General features: G+C 44.0%; 2 protein-coding genes across 2 annotated transcripts; one reads left to right on the plus strand and one right to left on the minus strand.

The window, feature by feature from the left end:
• Positions 1–6,819: 6,819 nt before the first annotated feature.
• Positions 6,820–8,835, plus strand: LOC107077280 (avidin-like). Its single transcript, XM_015346203.2, has 3 exons — positions 6,820–6,912; positions 7,985–8,201; positions 8,660–8,835. Exons 1-3 carry the CDS (start codon positions 6,820–6,822, stop codon positions 8,833–8,835), a joined length of 486 nt encoding a protein of 161 aa, XP_015201689.2.
• Positions 8,836–10,685: 1,850 nt separating this feature from the next.
• On the minus strand, positions 10,686–18,535 carry LOC102686941 (butyrophilin subfamily 1 member A1-like). The gene is made up of 8 exons (XM_069188095.1): positions 18,226–18,535; positions 16,400–16,549; positions 15,698–16,045; positions 14,042–14,323; positions 13,498–13,605; positions 13,215–13,232; positions 12,744–12,770; positions 10,686–11,885 (listed from the first exon to the last, which is right to left on the minus strand). Exons 2-8 carry the CDS (start codon positions 16,449–16,451, stop codon positions 11,380–11,382), a joined length of 1,341 nt encoding a protein of 446 aa, XP_069044196.1. The 5' UTR covers positions 16,452–16,549; positions 18,226–18,535; the 3' UTR covers positions 10,686–11,379.

Genomic DNA, 18,535 nt, shown 5'->3' on the forward strand with positions numbered 1-18,535 from the left:
CTCTGGAAATCGCTGAGCCTCTGCAGTTGGCATGCATTCCTGCTGTTTTGCCAGCAAAAACTAACCGCGTCAAGAAACAATGCAAGAAACAAGACAAGATCTGCTTCAACACTGTATTTCCAATCACACTCTGGCAATGTGATCTTTTTATATAAGACCATTTTCCCGATGACCCAGTATATGTAATATCGTCGAAGTACTGAACAGATACTGCATGTTTCCCTTTTTCTTTTTTAATAGTGAAAATATTACAAACAATCTTTCTTGCCCAAATACCAAAAACTAGCATCCCTATTGTAAAACCTTGAAGGAATCCTCCTTAGGCACCATACCATTGACCTTAGAAGTGTTGCCGGCTCTTGCTTATTCTACCAAAAAGTATGATAGAAGCTGTGTGTTTAGCTGCACGTGGTGAAGCATGCCCATTAGAGATATAGAGTGGGTCTACAGGAGCCCAATGCCATGCTGAAATGGTCTGTAACATAAATCCTGCTACTAGCTATCAATTCCTCTCCCAGGCGCACTGCAATAGAGAGAGCACATCTTTATACAAAGCAGCCAAAAGAAAAAAAAATGTTGTTTAATGTTTTGCTGCTGTTGCTTAGAAAAACAAAGAAAATGGCACAGAAGGAACAAAAAACGGAAGACTGCTTTGTGTTCGTGACATTTTAGTGGAGTTTTATGAAAGCAACCTGGATCCAGAATCTGTGATTGTCCACCACCTCACTGGAATCTGTTCCTGAAGCAGCTGTGATCAGTTGGATTTGTGAGTATAACAGTATTATCAGCATACAAATCATCCCTATCAATAGCATAATGATTAGTACCACACTTATTATGATGTGTGTTTTTTATATGCAGTTGATCGTAAATATTAGAAAATGCTTGTTTTTCTCACAATCTACATAGAAATATCTCAAGTTCAAGTTTATTGTCATTACACTCATATACATGGTATATGGTATAACGAAATGCTATTTAGCTAGCTCTCGGACATAAGTAGTACAAAGAGAAAAAACAACAACAACAACAATACAATTGTGTAGCAAAAGAAAGACAGAGACACAGGCAGTGTGTAAAAAACAACAACAGACGATGTGCAAAAAAACAACAACAGACAATGTGCAAAAAACAACAACAGGCAATGTGCAAAACAACAAAAAGGTAACAGGTTATGTGCAAAAATATGCATCAACAGAATGAAATAAAGGATAGAAATGATGGGGAGTGAGCTATTGACATGTGAGGTAGAGGTAGATTTCAATGTGTGTTTGGGTTTTTGGTAAGAAAGAAAGGAAGAAGGCACTGTGAGGCTCAGATCATAGGTGAGAGGTGAGGTGAGGTGAGAGTGAGAGAGGCTGGGAATTTAACAGTTTGATAGTGCGGGGGTAAACACTGTCTCTGAGTCTGGAAGTCCGGGCCCGAATGCTCTGGTACCGTTTTCCAGATGGTAGCAGATCATAAAGTCTGTAGCTGGGGTGTGTGGGGTCTTTGATGATGCTTAGAGCTTTCCTCAAGCACCGTCTGTCATAAATGTCCTGGATAAATATGTTATCAGATGTAAAACAAAAATGTTTTATATTTCCTTGTCGTATTTCCATTTTTTTCCATTAGAGACAGTGTTTACTTAGCTTTTCAAAGGCCAGGGTGTTCCTTTGTTTGTCGCCTGACAATCAAGTGCTGATAAGAAGAGAGACTGGGACTTTTGCAGCACTCTCAGCCAGACTTCAAGCAGTCCTGTTATCTGCGGTACCTGTAGCTCAGTGGTTAATGGCTTTTTTCTAACTCTGTCACCAAGGGATCCAGTTGGTGGGGGTGAAAGAAACTGAGCTGTTTGCCTTCTGCCAGCCAGCTGGTCTGCAGTGTTATTGCCTGTAGCTCAGTGATAAACATAATGAACATTTCTTTCAAGTTCAAGTTCAAGTTTCAAGTTTATTGTCATTACACTCATATACATGGTATATGGTATAACGAAATGCTATTTAGCTAGCTCTCAGACATAAGTAGTACAAAGAGAAAAAAAAACAACAACAACAACAACAACAATACAATTGTGTAGCAAAAGAAAGACAGAGACAACAGGCAGTGTGCAAAAACAATGACAGACGATGTGCAAAAAAAACAACAGGCAATGTGCAAAAAACAACAACAGGCAATGTGCAAAACAACAAAAAGGTAGTAACAGGTTATGTGCAAAAATATGCATCAACAGAATAAAATAAAGGGATAGAAATGATGGGGAGTGAGCTTTTGACATGTGAGGTAGAGGTAGATTTTCAATGTGTGTTTGGGTTTTTGGTAAGAGAGAAAGGAAGAAGGCACTCTGAGGCTCAGATCATAGGTGAGAGTGAGAGTGAGAGAGGCTGGGAGTTTAACAGTTTGATAGTGCGGGGGTAAACACTGTCTCTGAGTCTGGAAGTCCGGGCCCGAATGCTCTGGTACCGTTTTCCAGATGGTAGCAGATCATAAAGTCTGTAGCTGGGGTGTGTGGGGTCTTTGATTATGCTTAGAGCTTTCCTCAAGCACCGTCTGTCATAAATGTCCTGGATAGATGGGAGGGTAACCCCAGTGATGGACTGGGCAGTTTTCACCACCCGCTGTAGGGCTTTGCGGTCAGCAGCACTGCAGTTGCCATACCACACTGTGATGCAGCCTGTCAGTGTGCTTTCTGTAGTGCATCTGTAAAAGTTAGTGAGGATCTGGGGACATATCTTAGCCTTCTTCAACCGTCTTAGGAAGTACAGGTGCTGTTGCGCTTTCTTGATCAGACAGGTGGTGTTGAGAGACCATGTGAGGTCCTCGGTGATATGGACACCAAGGAATTTAAAGTTACTGACCCTTTCCACTTCAGTCCCGTCGATGTGGATAGGGGCATGTCTGGTTTGCAGTTTCCTGAAATCAACGATCAGCTCCTTGGTTTTGCTGACGTTGAGGGTGAGGTTGTTGTCATCACACCATGTTGTAAGGAGATTGACCTCCTCCCTGTAGGCCCTCTCATCATTGTCTGTGATCAGAGCTACAACTGTGGTGTCATCGGCAAACTTGATGATGGAGTTGGTGTTGTGTTTGGCCTTACAGTCGTGGGTATAAAGGGAGTAGAGCAATGGACTAAGCACACACCCCTGGGGGACCCCAGTGTTCAGAGTTAGTGTGCCAGAGGTGTGGTTTCCAAGCCTGACAGCCTGAGGTCTGCCTATCAGAAAGTCCCGAATCCAGTTGCAGAGGTTGGTGTTGAGATCCAGTGCACTGAGTTTCTTGACTAGTTTCTCTGGGATGATAGTGTTAAAAGCGGAGCTGAAGTCGATGAATAGTAGTCTTGTGTATGTGTTCTTTTTGTCCAGATGGGATAGGGCCGTGTGTGTGGCAATGGAGATTGCGTCATCTGTGGATTTCTTCTCATTTCCATAATTTCTTTCCATTTTCTTTTCTCAGCGAGGACAGTTCAGATTCCCTGAGGACAAGAAGGCGATAAGTGCCAACCCCTCCCCAAGCCTGTTAAGATGAGCAGATGCTTTTCACTGCAATTAGATGAGTCTGAAGATGCCTTTGATTTGGCCAATTTTCTCATTTACGTTAGATATGAGTTTGAAGGTATGTCTCATAAGGACTTTCTGTTCTGTAAGCCGCAAATAACAGGAACTACAGGAGAGCAAATATTTCATGCTGTACACACAAGAAATGTTATGGATGTGTATGTAGGACAAAGTATATTGTTTGACTGTGGATGTCTTTCTGTCTGTGGGCTAGGTGGCAAGCTGATATACAGAAACACACAAACAAGTGAAACATTAGAGCAAATTTTAGAGTAAAGTCATGTGACATTTTTCAGTGCCAAAATTTGATTTTATGCCTTTTAATCTCTTTAATCTTTTTGATGAGGGGTTATTTTGTTCCCATATTGCATGTCTTTAAATCTTTACTGCAAAATTCCCCTGGCTCATGTTTAAATGTTGTGAGAGGGCAGCAGGTTAAGATAAACACAAGAGTCCTGGACCACATTTCACATGTGGGGAACGAGCTGCTGTCCTCAGACACCTGACCAGCTGCTGGGTTGCTCTGATCTGCTGTCTAGGGCCCAGCTCTTCTGTATGCAGCTCAACCAGAGGGAGAAGGACCAACTGACCATAGGACTTTGAAACAGTCATTTGGGACTAATTTTAAAGGTTTTTTATAAAGAGTCTCAGAGAGAGAGTGGACTTTGTGAAATGTTTCAGGGAGATATTTGAGTGCTTTTCAGGCCGGTAAGCAGTTTAGCTGCTCGGTAGATTAGTAAAATTAGTAATGGACTTTGAAGGAGTTAGCTAGTAGCTTAAAAAGGAATAAAGGTCTTTTATTTTGGTTTCTAGTTGCCTTGTGTTTGGTGGATGTTTTGATTTCCTGCATTGTAAATAAAGAGCTCTGGTTTGGACCATGTATCTGTGTTTCATGTGTCAGTTTTCCTGTGTCAGCCTATTTTAAGGATCCTATTATAGCACAACCACTGTAACTGGAGAGTCACTGTGTATTTAAATATATTTGCTCAGACAGATGAGAAGAAGTCACCTGCACACAACCCAGATCCCTGGATTCTGATTCATGACGAGAGTGTGGAGACTGCAGAGCTCTTCCCACTCCTTGGGAGGTACCTTTCACATGAAGCTGATGTTGGTGAAGGAATCCCACCTCACCTGATTTCGGCAACATGAGAGAACATGAGCTGAAAAGAGTATTGTTTTACTGTCTTTACTCAGTACATCATGCATGATCAAGATATTTTTGGAATACCTGGGAATTTTGGGAAGGCAACATAAGAAATAAATTGAAAATGCCAAGACAAGAAACACAACATTATGGCTGTGGAGACTTCGTTGGGTCTTAATCTTCACACACGAAGAAGCCTCCACAGCCTAAATGTTGTATTTCTTGTCTTCTCTTTTCAGCAGGGAATAAACCTTTACGTGTTCCTTTGCATCCCTGATCTCTGACCTCTAGCATACAACCTAAAACTTTATAACCTGTAAAAAGGGACAATACTTCACCTTACAAGTTAAGTCTACTGTTAAGGATACCTGAGAAAGATTGATCAAGATTTGCAAGATACGTTATATTGGCTGTAGTAGCAGTGGTGCACAGGGAGCCTGAAGACCCCCAGCCTCAGACCCCCAGGAGAGGTGAAGAAGATGGGGAATATAAGCAGCTCTGCTTCTGTCCAGTGTGTGCACCCGGTGCACACTTGGACACTACTGCCCAGTACTCCCAGCTCGACCTGTTCCAGCAGTCATATGGGGATCTGTTACTGTGTTTTAGAAACATAAATTGGAAATAAAGCCTCAAAATGTTTTTTCTTTCTGATGCACTTGTGGCACATGTTCAATCTTGTCAGTGACAAACCTACCGTCAGCAACTTGAAAATTCAGATAATCTCTCTAGTGGTTTGATTCGTTTAGGGAATTTAATTGTCTTCCTGTCAGCCTGATTTTTTTCAAAGTATCGAGAAAAGGAGGTGAGACCTTTTTAGCCAGCTCTTTGATAGGTGTAGTGAACATAAGAAGTGAAACTGGCTGTGGAGATTGGGAGTCTGGCAGCCTGATTATCATGAAACGATCAAAAGAACTAATATTTACGGGAGATTACATTAAAAGGGAGAGGAAAGTTTAATTTTAAAGGCTAAGAAAACCTTAGTACTAAGTAACCTGAGTACTTGTATTAATGGAAATACTTAAGACGTTTTACAGAAAGAGAGAGTCTGACAGTTGTGTGCATATGAAATGGAGTATTTGTTATGCATGCTTATTATGGATGCATTCTGGACACCTTAATCCTTTCTGAAAAGGCCACCTTTTGGATTAAAATAGTAAACTACAAGGAAAAAAATGTATTGAAAAATGATGTTTATGCAATCTAAAATATAAGAGATTAATAAAATTTGCTCCTTAAGCTAGTGCATGACAGGCCATTATGATCTGCACAATTTTTACATTTTGGGAAGGTTGGAAGATCCTTGGAAAATCTTGGAAAACACTGGATCTTTTCATGTGCTACAACATGAAAAACCCATTTGAAGGTTATTGAGAAATAAAAAGTGTTTGTTGCTTTTTCTGTTTTTGTTTTGAATATGTCTTTTTAGTGTGTGTACCGAGTAAGAGAAATTAAAAACGTAGTTCAAGCCCTAAACCGGCCCCACACGGTCTATACTTTACAAGATAATGCAAGATGTTTAAGGGGACATACTTCCAGGTGGAAATGGCTTCTGGACGGATAGGGCTGTAAAAGTATCCCTAAGAAATACCAAATACTTTGGAAAGCAAACTCTGGATTTTGAAATAAAGATGAATTTGCCAACATGATCATTTCTGCACCAAGAGACAAATTGGAATTTACAGTGCTTGGGACTGTGATCTTCAGCAATTGCCAACAGTCTTGTTATTGTATTGCTGACTCTAATTACACAGGAATAGGGCTTTATATGCTTAATATTATTACACCTGGAGTGTGACTCTTGGCAATATTGTCTTGAATTTAAAAAATGTACATCTGGATTGGTTTCTGATAAGAAACACTGGGTGCATAACAAATTAGATATATTCCTGATCTGATTTTCATTGTGTAAGTGAGGACTTGATGTGCCTTTTCACCTTAAAGCACTGAAGGCGTGATCACCTCTTGAGGAAGTTGTAATTGAAGATATGAGGGGTGAATTAATAATTTTATTGACTAAAGAGGGCGGTGATAATTTATGAACCGACAGCACGGAGCAGTTATAAGTGAGCGCAAACTGTCCCGACAGAACAGGCTACTGCAGACAGGAGACACAGCGGAGACGCCCCAATCGTCCACAACATGTCCTCTTCCAACACGAGACTGGGAACGGTCCTCCTCTCTCTCACGCTGATCTCTTGGATCGGAGGGTACGAGTGCCTTGTCAACAGCAAGGTAAGCTGCTCGTCTGCAATTCGAACCCTGTGCCTTGTGAACTGTCCTCAAGTCCTTTAGTAGAGACCGTGCAGGGCAGTATCTCATCACACTGGGGATAGTAACCCCACAAGGTCAGTAACAGTTTTGTGTCTTTCCAAATGTAATTGTTTGGCTAAAAGACCTGACATGACTTTCTTGCTAACAAGATATATATTTTCATTTTATTTCCACAATCACGGCAAAGATGGCTCCTGGTGAGTTTTTTTATACAAACTTTCTGGTATTACAAATGCTTCACCATGGCATTATATCAGCATTTCTTTATAGTGGCCGCATGATAATGAAGTTTCATTGTTAAAGTGATAATATTGTCATTGTTGCACTACCTTACACAGCCTTTGTGTAATGAAGTGCCCCTGTTCTCAGTTTTAAATGCATTTCCCTGAACCTTCTGGTTCATATGTTAGTGTTCATTCTGAAAAAAAACTGCTGGTGTGACACTGATGATTTCTTTGAATACAGTTCAAAATCTTCAAAGATTCACTTCCTTCTGTCTGTCAGTGTAGGACAATTCTATTCAGACTAAAGAGACTTGGTTCCTTCAGCCTGTCAGTGTACAACACCCCCTTCAGACTAAAGAGACTCAGTTCCTTCAGACTGTCAGTGTAGGACACTGCCTTCAAACTAAAGAGACCCAGTTCCTTCAGACTGTCAGTGTACGACACCCCCTTCAGACTAAAGAGACTCAATTCCTTCAGACTGTCAGTGTAGGACACTGCTTTCAGACTAAAGAGACTTAGTTCCTTCAGCCTATCAGTGGGACACTCCCTATAGCTCCAAAATGTATCTGCTTTCTCTTCTCTGTACTGATTTCAGAGCTGCAAAATCTTTCATATAGCATGGTGACTAAAATTGTACTTGATATTCTAATGAGGCCTCACTAATGAATTATACAGTTTATTCACCCCTTGATTTAAACCCCACCATTCTGTTTGCCTTTTCAATTTCTTCTATAAGAAGATGTCAATGGTGAAACAGAGCATTATCCTGACGAACAATCCCTGTAATCCCATTTCGAATGTAATTTCAGTGCAATCTAGAAGGAAAATGGAAGAATGAGCTGGGCTCCATCATGACCCTCAGTCCTTTGGATAAAAATGGCTTTTTCACTGGCACCTACCACACCACGGTGACCGCCAACAGCAACCTGGTCACCAAGGAGTCACCACTCATGGGAAACCTGAATGTGTTCACTGCCGACACTCAACAAAGAGTGTTTGGATTCCTGGTCAACTGGACTTTTTCAAGTAGGGGAATCTTTTTCTCCAGCTGTTTTCCTATTTCAAACTTTCAGTTACCCGCTCCTACCTGTTTTCCTACATAGTCTATCTATAACGAAACAAGATTTCCTTGCTCACATTTTCATACCTTTATATTCTGCTACAGAGGTTATGTTATCTCAAGAAGGGTTCTGCTGCCCTCCTCTGGCCATTCATACACCGTCACTCAGCCGGGGTCTGCAGTGTAAATCCAGCCAGCGGGCAGCAGCTCTCCAGGAGCGCAGTCAGACAGCTGTGTGTTCTTGCAGCAGAGGAGGGGGCGGAGCTGCAGGCTAGGCCCCGCCCCATTGTGGAGACGTTTCATTCACAAGCACCAAAGTAGTGGGCGAACCTGATGACTGCAGGATATGCACATCCCATTAAAAATGAAAGTGTTGAGATGATGGCACGCTGTCTCTCTCACAGCCTGTGCTGTTTCTGTGCAGACTCTGTGACCTCCTTCGTCGGGCAGTGCTTCGTGCAGAAGGATGGCACTGAACGCCTTCAGACGACATGGCTGCTCAGGGGCTCAGCGGCCACAGAGGAGGACAACTGGTCCCAGACCAGGCGAGTTCACTGCGTGTTCATTCTGGGGCAGGCGGCGCACTGTAATGCTCAGTAGCCTTGCTCCCATCATGCACTGGGTCATCAGTATTCAGTGTCCAGGACAAGCTGGGACACTACAGGTGCAGGGAGTATACAGTGCACCTGTACAGTGTGAGCATCTCTTCGTACAGTTCAGTCTGCTCTAGCTGTCCAGTCTCTCTACACTCAGGCCAATTGGCTCAAGAGGGTGGCCTTGAGGAATCCATCAGCTTTCAGGTAATGCCAGGCTCTCCATTCCTGGGCCTGGAGGACCCGTCTTTGAGATTTCTTGGAACACAGAGCCCAGAGAGCCAGGAGAAACCTGCATGTTGGCCCAATTTAGCCCATAATGAGTTGATTGTTCTCATTAAGAGTCAAGTTACAGTGTAATGCCTGCAGATATTTCTCAATCATGAAAGAAGAGAGACTGGATAAGGACTGGATACCAACCCTCCAGGACAGGGCAGAGCTAATGAGTCCTGAGCCAGGGCCTCTATCCTGCAGTGCCCCCTACTGGCAGGACAACGATATTTTCCACATTCAGAGACTTTTCACTAGGCTACTTAAGTACTGTTTAAATGTTATAGAAAGAGTTCTAAAACAAGAATGTAAATGAAAACATTTACTGATAACTCTAATGACAAACATTGCGTTAACATACTTTTCGGTATTTTTCATTCACAGGGTCGGCACAAATGTGTTTACCCGTCTAAACTGAGACTTCAGAAGAAAACAAGAAGGGTACAGTCATCTCTAATTGTGTCTGTATGTTGTCACCTCACCTAGAGAATCATGGCTCCACAATAAAGCGTTTTCTCATTACACGGTGTGCAGTGGCCATTATTTCACTTTCTAAATCACCAGGAGGAAAAAATATTTAAGACAACTAAGTCAAAGAAATCAAATTTATCTCTACAATGCAAAAAAGGATTGGACCTAAAGAGTTCACTGGAGAGAGGCAAGTATTTCATATCCAGGCTTTGGGCATCAATTTCACAACCCATTTACCCTTAATCGTGTAAGAACATCTGCTGCTGAAATGTTGTGTCTAGTAGGACCTGGATCACAGTCATTGTGTGTTATTATACTTGAATAATTACAGATAAGCTGCCATGCTTTAGACAATGCTATAGGGTGCTGAACACTCCTGTAATGATTAGCTGAGCTGATCTTATACTCCAGGCCAGACAGGAGTGGCTGCTTCTTTAAGGAAGTAATTGTAACGCCTACTACTGGAGATGGGAGACCTGTGCAGTACCAGTTTACTCTCATCAGGGCTGAGTTAGCTGGTGCAGCTACTTAACACCCTAGATCACAGCTTCTAAACCAGACCCCCCAGCCTGCAAGTGTCGCTACACCTCCCAGAGCTGTTGAGCATCGTTCTCTCCTCCCACAAGGACCACCACATCGTCAGCGCAGGTAGACAGAGGGAGCTGCCGACAGAGAATCCAGGAATCCCAGTCCGCATCTCAGTCAGCACTGAAGAGGCCAGGGACAACAGTCTGTCCATCTACAGTGTGCCCGTCTACAGTGGGGCTGCCCTGCCGTGTCCCCCTGCATCAAAACAGCAGTCAGACCCCTGATCTCCTGCCCTGCATGTTCCCAACCAGCAGGAGGTACTCCAGCGGTCACTGCCTGACCACCAGCCTCCACTGCCCACCACAAATACCAATGGCCACACCCTGCCCTGGTCAGAATCTCCGCGCTAGTCTAGAACAATAAGACCAAGCGTCAAGGCTCAGCAGCATGGTCACAACCCTATTGGGAAAATAGGGACCCCCCCCTACCCCCCACACAGGGGGTGTCTCCAGCCCCATCACCCCTCTCCAGAGCTGTGGAAAGACCCTGTCATGGAAATATAACTATCAAGGAAGCCACAAGAGAGCGTTCTCACCTGCGTAAGGTCTTTATTTCAATATTGCAATATTGGGAGCCCTGTTGGCACTTTCCTCAGGACAAAAACAGATTACATCATAAAAACAAAAAAAAGAAGCACCAGTATATTTTTTGCAAAGCTTATCAGTAACCTTCGGCTAATCTAATGACCCAGACAGTACATACTGTTTTGATACACTGTCTTCTAAAAGTAACCTAGACAGTGCCTACTTTGTTGGCGCACTTTCTTCTAAAAATCTGCACGTAGCACAGCAGTTACATTCTTGTTATATATTTTCCTAAAGCTCTCTACATTTTAAGAATCAATTTACTTATTAGATTTCCATTTCAACCCCCACCATTTTCCTCATCTCTGTGAGGAGAAAATGAGAGAGAAAAAAAAGTAATAAACAACAAACCAGTTTCTAGTGTCAACACCCCCACTACTATTACTTTCCATAAAAAAGAGCAGCCAGTCATCAATATAACTGCCATCATATTAACACTATATAATACCATCATTGTTCAAATTTTTCACAGTCCAAGTGAGCATTTAAGACAAAACATCAGTGCAGATACAGAACCCCCCCCAAAAATATATAACATTCCAATACTGCCTGGACAGAGTCTCACGTTTGTCGAACATGCTGTGACTCTATTGATCTTTTCCAAGTAAGCTGTGAGCAAGTCAGCCTGTGTTCATGAGTCAATGACGTCTCTCATTTCCACAGCGGACAGGAGGCAGCAGCACAAGGTCTTTCGATCGATCCCAGGTACCGAAGACAGGATAGATCTTCTCTCCCTGACCGAACTCCATGTCGGTGAACGTGAAGATGTGAGTTCTGGACTCCACTGTGTAAAAGGAGACCTTCCTCTCCTCAATATCCACACACACCCCCACTGACTTGGATCGCACGCTCTGCTGAGAGGAGAAAGACTCCAGGCACCAGTACCCATCTCCAGGAACAAACTGGACCCAGCTTCTAACACTGGCCGACTCTTTGGTCACACCTATTCTCCAGTCACCGTTCACCTCTACCTCCCAGTAGCGTCTCCCAGAGGTGAACCCCTCGCTGCCCCGGACACAGAGCCGGCAGTCGAATCTCTCCTGACTGTCCGGGACATCCCTCGGCTCTCCTAGTCTCACCCTCTTCCCATCCTCGGACAGGGTGAGCTCAGGGTGAGCTGTATCAGGATCAAGGGTCACGTTAACTGCAGGACGAAAATGGACAACAGCTGGAGAGACGATAGGTCATTAAAGACCCCAAGTAAATAAAGTATTATTCTCAGATAAGGGCAGAGAGAAACTCCAGCTAACGGTGTGCAAAATACCCTCTCTTCTGTAAATAGCTGGATTACTGTAGGATGTTTCACATACGAAGCATAAAACAAACAGCACATAATGACCGTTTTCTTAAAGATTCTAACTTTTAGTTTATATAGTGCCTTTTTGTTTTCTGACAGTTCCTGGGAGTTATCCAGTGAACAACAATCTCCTTGTCTGCTGGACGAGAGGGGAAAGTGTGACCTGGCCCAGACACTGGCAAGGCAACATCCTCCACTGAAATATCACAGTTTCCATGTAGAACTGGACAGCGTACAAATCACTGACTCATTCCACAGGAGAGTCTGTCAGGGCAGAAGCATAGACACCCTGTATATCAGCCCTGTACTGTGAAGGGGACTCCTGTATCCCAGTTCAATAGCACAGACCACAGCACATAGCATTTGGGTGAAAGGTTTTCTGCTCTGTTTACCCCACTAGGAGAGAATTCCCTATTGGCCATTAGATTGAGACAGATATTCCCACCTTGAAGTGCCTATTGATCTTTCCATCCTGCATGGGAGATGAAATCACCATGTTGGGATTTACAGAAACATAGGACTGTACACAGCTACTGCTGTTTACACAGTACAAATGCCAATGTGTGATTTCAACTTCACACTAAAGAGATATCATGGGATTGTGCTCAACAGCCCCGACCCCAGAGGACTAAAATAACCCCTCTTTGTTACAGCATCAGTGTGTTTATTTTGTCATCATCTTCAACAAGTAGGAGACAGACCTACCTGCGGCACTGCACAGCCACTGCCACTCTGAAACACAGAGATACAGACACTGTTAATCACAGACACACACTGGGACACAGAGATACAGACACTGTTAGTCACAGACACACACTGGACACAGAGATACAGACACTGTTAATCCCAGACACACACTGAACACAGAGATACAGACAGTGTTAGTCACAGAAACACACTGGACACAGAGATACCGACACTGTTAATCACAGACACACACTGAACACAGAGATACAGACACTGTTAGTCACAGACACACACTGAACACAGAGATACAGACACTGTTAATCACAGACACACACTGGAACACAGAGATACAGACACTGTTAGTCACAGACACACAGTGGGAATAAGATGATCCTAGAAATGTTTCACTGTTTTCATAAATGCTTTCATAAATAAAGCAATTAGATCCCACATGCAGACTGTGTCCAGAAAAACACTGAGTTCACTCACCATATTGTCTCTCTTCCCCTGTAGAGAAACAAAAAGAGTCAGCAAAACTGATACAGACTCCAGCAAACGATACTCTTCTATAGTCACACTAATTTAATGCCATTCCGATTTCCTCAGTGTCTCCCCTCTGTAAGAAACAGTGGTGTCAGTAACTGATACAGACTCCTGCATTGACACTGGCTTTTAAAAAAAAATCACACTAATCCAGATTCCCAGAGTCTTTCCTCTGTAAGAAAGAGTAGAATCACAGACATTCAGACACACATCTATAATGAGCACATACTGTCCATTCTTCTCCACTGGATCACCAGAAGTGCTGATGCTGCTACAATCACAGCTGCTGTTACACAGAAAGCCACCATCCATCCAGAGGGTCCAGGGAAAAAGTCTCCTGGAAAACAGCAAAGGGATATAATCCCACAGGAAATCAGACAGTTCCCAGATTTCACACCTCCTCTTATCTAAGTTTAAAAACTTGAAATTGTGAATTTGAAGTTGCCAAGCAGCCTGCATGACGTGGAGAGGTAGGAGGAGACTGGAGTGCATGGCAAAAAACAGAGAACATGCAAACTCCACACCGAAGGCAGATAAATCTAGAACTGAACCCCCCAGGACCAAAGAACTGGGAGGCAGCAGCACTGACCTAGTGGCCACCATACTGCCTGATGGAACAAAACAATTGTAGAAGAGATCTGATTATTACTGGTCAGTGTATTGAAAAATAATGATTATAAACAGGTCAAAGTCAGAAGGAAATCATGAAACCAGTCAAGAAAGAATATACTGTACATATATATCCATACATACTCAGTAGTACTAGTACTTACTGGGTATGTGGAGCTGAGATTCCCAGTCTGGTTCAGGAAGAGCACTTCTGACCAGACAGGAGAAGATGTTGGACTCCTGCTGGACTGGGATGTAGCTGCTGACACTGAGGAGCCCCTGACTGTCCTTCTCCACTGTGCCGCTGGACAGTGAGGTCACATCATGTCCATCCCTGTCTGTCCAGATCACTGCAGGTGCAGGGAACCAGCCCTCTGACCTGCACAGCAGCTGGGTCTGACCTCCTCCAGGGGAGTGGAGAGACACTGAGGGCTGGGAGCCCAGGGCTGTGGATTCATCACAACAGGAGATATTAAAGGACTGACGACAAGAAGACCTTATTTTGCAAAGGAGACGTTATGCCACCCTGATACGTCTTGACCCATTTCACTGCGGATGTGTGGCCTTCATGAAATAAATCTATATTAATGAATGGCTAGATGACCGTAATCTAATGAAAGAGTTTGAAATGAATTGATGGAATTCAGTAGGGGGTCTTAGAAACTTTCAGAACGAAGAGTGTCCTTAGGCTCGAAACAAATTCTGCAGAACATCTTCTGGAGCTGCAAAACATTTCGCATCATGTAAAAGTACCTGGAAAATGATTGATAACAGGGTTATTTATAAAGGAAAATTATAAAGTTGGAACTGGGGACATTTTGCATCCACTGCAAGTTGGAATAGTTTATTTCAAAATATACTGTAAGGTGACCAGTGTCCGTTTGTTGCGAGATAATCTAACTGTAATGTCAGAAATATTACATCGTGTTTAAAGGCGTTGTCGTGTATGTAAATGTTTTTTTTTTAAAAAGGAAAGTTAGACACATGAGGCTGAGAGTTAGCTTGCTGTTATTATTTGCAGTACTCCTGTTCTGTGCCAGGCTGTGGATAAATATATGGAAACCCTCCCACAATATTTTCCAATTCAATTCCAATAAAGACCAGCTGCCAGTGACAGATGAGACCTGGAGGATATCGCCATGGCCAGGCAGTTAAAGGGTTCGTAACAGATACTATCAGGAAGTCGCCCAGTGGGTTTATGGGACTTGTAGATCCTGTTAACTAAGGCAGCACGTCTGAGCTCTTCTAATAATTAGTTCCATACACTTATATGGCTCTTATCTGGACACGGCATTTAAAGCTCTTTATAGGTAATGGGGATCCCCTCCACCACCAGTGTGCAGCCCCACCTGGATGATGCTTCAGTCTACTCACACACACCAGCTCAACACCCTGGGATTTTTAATGACCACAGAATGTCAGGACCTCAGTTCTAGGTCTCATCAGAAGGACGGCACCTTTTTACACTATAGTGTCCCCATTGCTATCCTGGGTCACTAGGACCCACACAGACTGCAGGGTGAGCGCCCTCTACAGGCCCCACTAACACCTCTTCCAGCAGCAACCTCATATTTCCCAGGAGTCTCCCCTCCAGGTACTGACCAGGCTCACGCCTGTTGAGTTCAGGTGCTGCCAGCTGTGAGCTGCAGGGGGATACAGCCACTGGACAGATGCTAAATTATGGGAGCCCCCTCATCACTGATGCTAACCCATGCACAGCAGGCAGCATAAACTAGTAGCTTCTGCCTGCTAAGAGGGAGCATTACAGGGGAACTGTATGGACGGTGCACGATCTTCCCCAGCGAGGACGGAAAACTCACTGGTAAAAGCCAGCTGGACGTCCGCGTCGCTGTGGTAGTGCGGCGACAGCACCATGCACTTGTAGTGTCCGTGATCGGAGCGCCTCACATCCCACAGTCTCAGGGACACGTTGCCCCGGCCGAGCTCCTCCAGGAACAGCTCGGCTCTTCCCCCGTAGTAGGGGTCCTGGATGTTCACGTTGTACCTGCGGTACTGGTACAAGCAGACCATGGCCTTTCGATCCTCTCGAAACCACCTGACCTCCAGGTCCGTGGCGTTGATGCCTGGCGCGAGGGAACAGGGCAGGACCGTGTCTTTGCCCGCGGCGGCGACAACAGGGGCAGCTGGAGCCACGACCTGAAAGGGCTCTGAAAGAGCAAGAACACACAGCTGGCTGGAGTCACGCAACCCCACTAAACGGGCAAACACACTAAGGGCTGGCTACTGGCAGAATGCAATTCATCTGTCTTGCTAGCGGCTTCATCCAATTCAGGGTCCTGGGGGAGACAGAGCCTATCCCAACCCTGGGAATTCCAGCTGCTGGGAGCCATCCCTGACCTTTAACCCTCCACTGACGCTCCTCTTAATCAGCGGCCTGGAGATCAGTGTCCAGAGTACCTCACTAGAGTAAAATTTGGAGGTAAGAGCTGAGCACAAGTCCTTTGCTTTCCTAGTGAATGATCATTTCATGAAATATAGGAATACGTCTGCCCTCACTGTACCTGATAATGAGAGACAGGCCTGGTGAAGAAACAGCAGAAGCACAAACAGCATTTCTGATTAGTGAGATTCCATGTCTGAGAGAAAGAGAGTCTGACTGGTCTTGCATCATCATCCATGAAACACACGCTCCGATTGGTCAGACATTATCCCTGGAAAAACAAAAAGAGACACTGAGCTGGCAGACTTTGTCACCCCTGAAATGTACATTGTACGGTTTCACAGATCACAGATTTTAACTGCAGAAATGTTGCCTGAATGGTCAGAATACCACCAGAGAAAACAGCACAGCACTGTAGTCACAGCATTTCAAAAACTTGAAAGTGAGATTAAATACGGATTATATGTTCAGTGACAACATCATACAGAAGGTACAGGCTGAAGGGTTTCTCCGAGAAACCCTGATATGCATCAGACAGTCCTGGAGTTCATGAGTTCTCCTGGGACCAGCGACTGATACGGCTCTGGATCCGAGAGCACCAAGCTGAAAGAATCAATATTAAATCAGAGGTGTTACCTGGCTGCTGAGAGTCAGGGGGTGACCTGTGAGAAGTGGGGTGCCATGAGGGGCTGGACTGAGGGCAACCCTCTGAGGGTTTGAAACTTTAAGCTTTGCCCTGGGCTGGTTGAGAACAGAGGATTATGGGAGAGAGTCAGACGCCCTGGACTGGGTGTAAACACTGTCTCACTGACGAGTCATGAAAATGCTACCACAGGATCTGAAATAAGCATTCTAGTCTGATATGTGAGAATCCTTTTGTTATCTGTGCTAATAATCTGTTTAAATGGTCATAACTACTTTTTTAAGTGGTCTCTGCATCTTAATGAACAGAAAAGTGTTCATTTCCATCTGGGTTGTGCCATATTTTATAAACACTATCCGTGTCATTTTAAACAGGCTACAGCTGCCTTGGTAATCTTGTGCTGACGTATTTCCCTGTGAATCTGTTATTACTGTATAACCAAAACACGAACAGACCAGAACAATGGCCCAAACTAGTTCATAAAGACATCTCGGATTTTCCCAGTGGCTACACCGTTGACCCCAGATTCCAGAGGTCAACCTTGAATGGTTGTGACAAATGTGCCCTGACAATTCCCAGTCATAACCCAGTTGTTAAGTTCTGTAATCTTTTAAGTTGGATAACTGGGCAATATCTGTCTCACAAACTTAGAGGACGAGTGGAAACTACAGGGAAGTGCATCTAAAACGTAGAGCACTACTTTACACGTAGGGTGGTGGGAGTGTGGGACAAGTTGCCCAGCCATGCTGCTGAAGCCGATATCTCTGGTGCTTGTGAGACGTCAGGGTGAGACCCTCCAGTTAGGACAGGGGACACTTTTCTACAGCTCTGCTAATGACAGTGTATTCTGGACCCCTTTACATACAGTACATTTGTATGACACTTCAATTTATAATCGTGAGAAATTCACTAATGCTTCAATAATTCTTCTCAAAGAAGAAGAAACCTACATTTCGCAACTCGGTCAATACAGTAGATACTGTATAGAAAAAATAACATCCCCATTTCAGGCGTTAACTCGTTTAAACAAAACAAGCAAGGAAAGTGAATTAAGTCAAGCCCGAGTCCGATTTTGTCATCTAACGTCGGTGCTTTGATCGAGTTTAATCTGCGTTTTAATGTTAAAAAATGTTGAGTTTAGAATGGGGCCTACAGAGGAAACTCCAGAGATCTATAGTAACGACATCCTAAAAAAACAAACAGCCCTGAGCTGCATTTCACTTTTACTTTTTTTCTTAAAGTGAAAATCTACAAAACGCCACTCACAAGCTGTAAACGTGTGGCACAGTATATTTATCACTTACCACTGCCCTTTAATAAGCCCCAATCTCCATAGCTGGGTCTTTGTCCGACTTTGTTCAGAAAGTACAAGAACCGCTTACTCTGAACACTGCGCAGTTCTGCGAGGAAGCTTGCGTGACGTCAGAGACCCGGCTGCGCTCCGTCAGCTTCTGACAGGAGTACTTTGTTTTCAGTCGGGTCCCCGGCACGCCACTCGCCAGCGAGTTAAATGCTGTATATTTATTCAATGGTAGCCGCCCAGAGCTCACATTAAATCTGTCAGTTGTCAGCAGTGTTGACACTTGAGCCTCGCTAACCGTGACTGTAAACTAC

Source organism: Lepisosteus oculatus, chromosome 4, assembly GCF_040954835.1.
Source record: "Lepisosteus oculatus isolate fLepOcu1 chromosome 4, fLepOcu1.hap2, whole genome shotgun sequence".
Lineage (NCBI taxonomy): Eukaryota > Metazoa > Chordata > Actinopteri > Semionotiformes > Lepisosteidae > Lepisosteus > Lepisosteus oculatus.

Coding starts and splice junctions, on each gene's coding strand:
- LOC102686941 (XM_069188095.1), bottom strand. CDS start 16,451: ATGCTGTTTGTGCTTCTGCTGTTTCTTCACCAGGCCTGTCTCTCATTA. Junction 13,606..14,041: donor ATCTCAGCTCCACATACCCA/GTAAGTACTAGT, acceptor GCTGTTTTCCAG/GAGACTTTTTCCCTGGACCC. Junction 11,886..12,743: donor GTGGCTGTGCAGTGCCGCAG/GTAGGTCTGTCT, acceptor TTCGTCCTGCAG/TTAACGTGACCCTTGATCCT.
- LOC107077280 (XM_015346203.2), top strand. CDS start 6,820: ATGTCCTCTTCCAACACGAGACTGGGAACGGTCCTCCTCTCTCTCACG. Junction 6,913..7,984: donor AGTGCCTTGTCAACAGCAAG/GTAAGCTGCTCG, acceptor ATGTAATTTCAG/TGCAATCTAGAAGGAAAATG. Junction 8,202..8,659: donor GGTCAACTGGACTTTTTCAA/GTAGGGGAATCT, acceptor GTTTCTGTGCAG/ACTCTGTGACCTCCTTCGTC.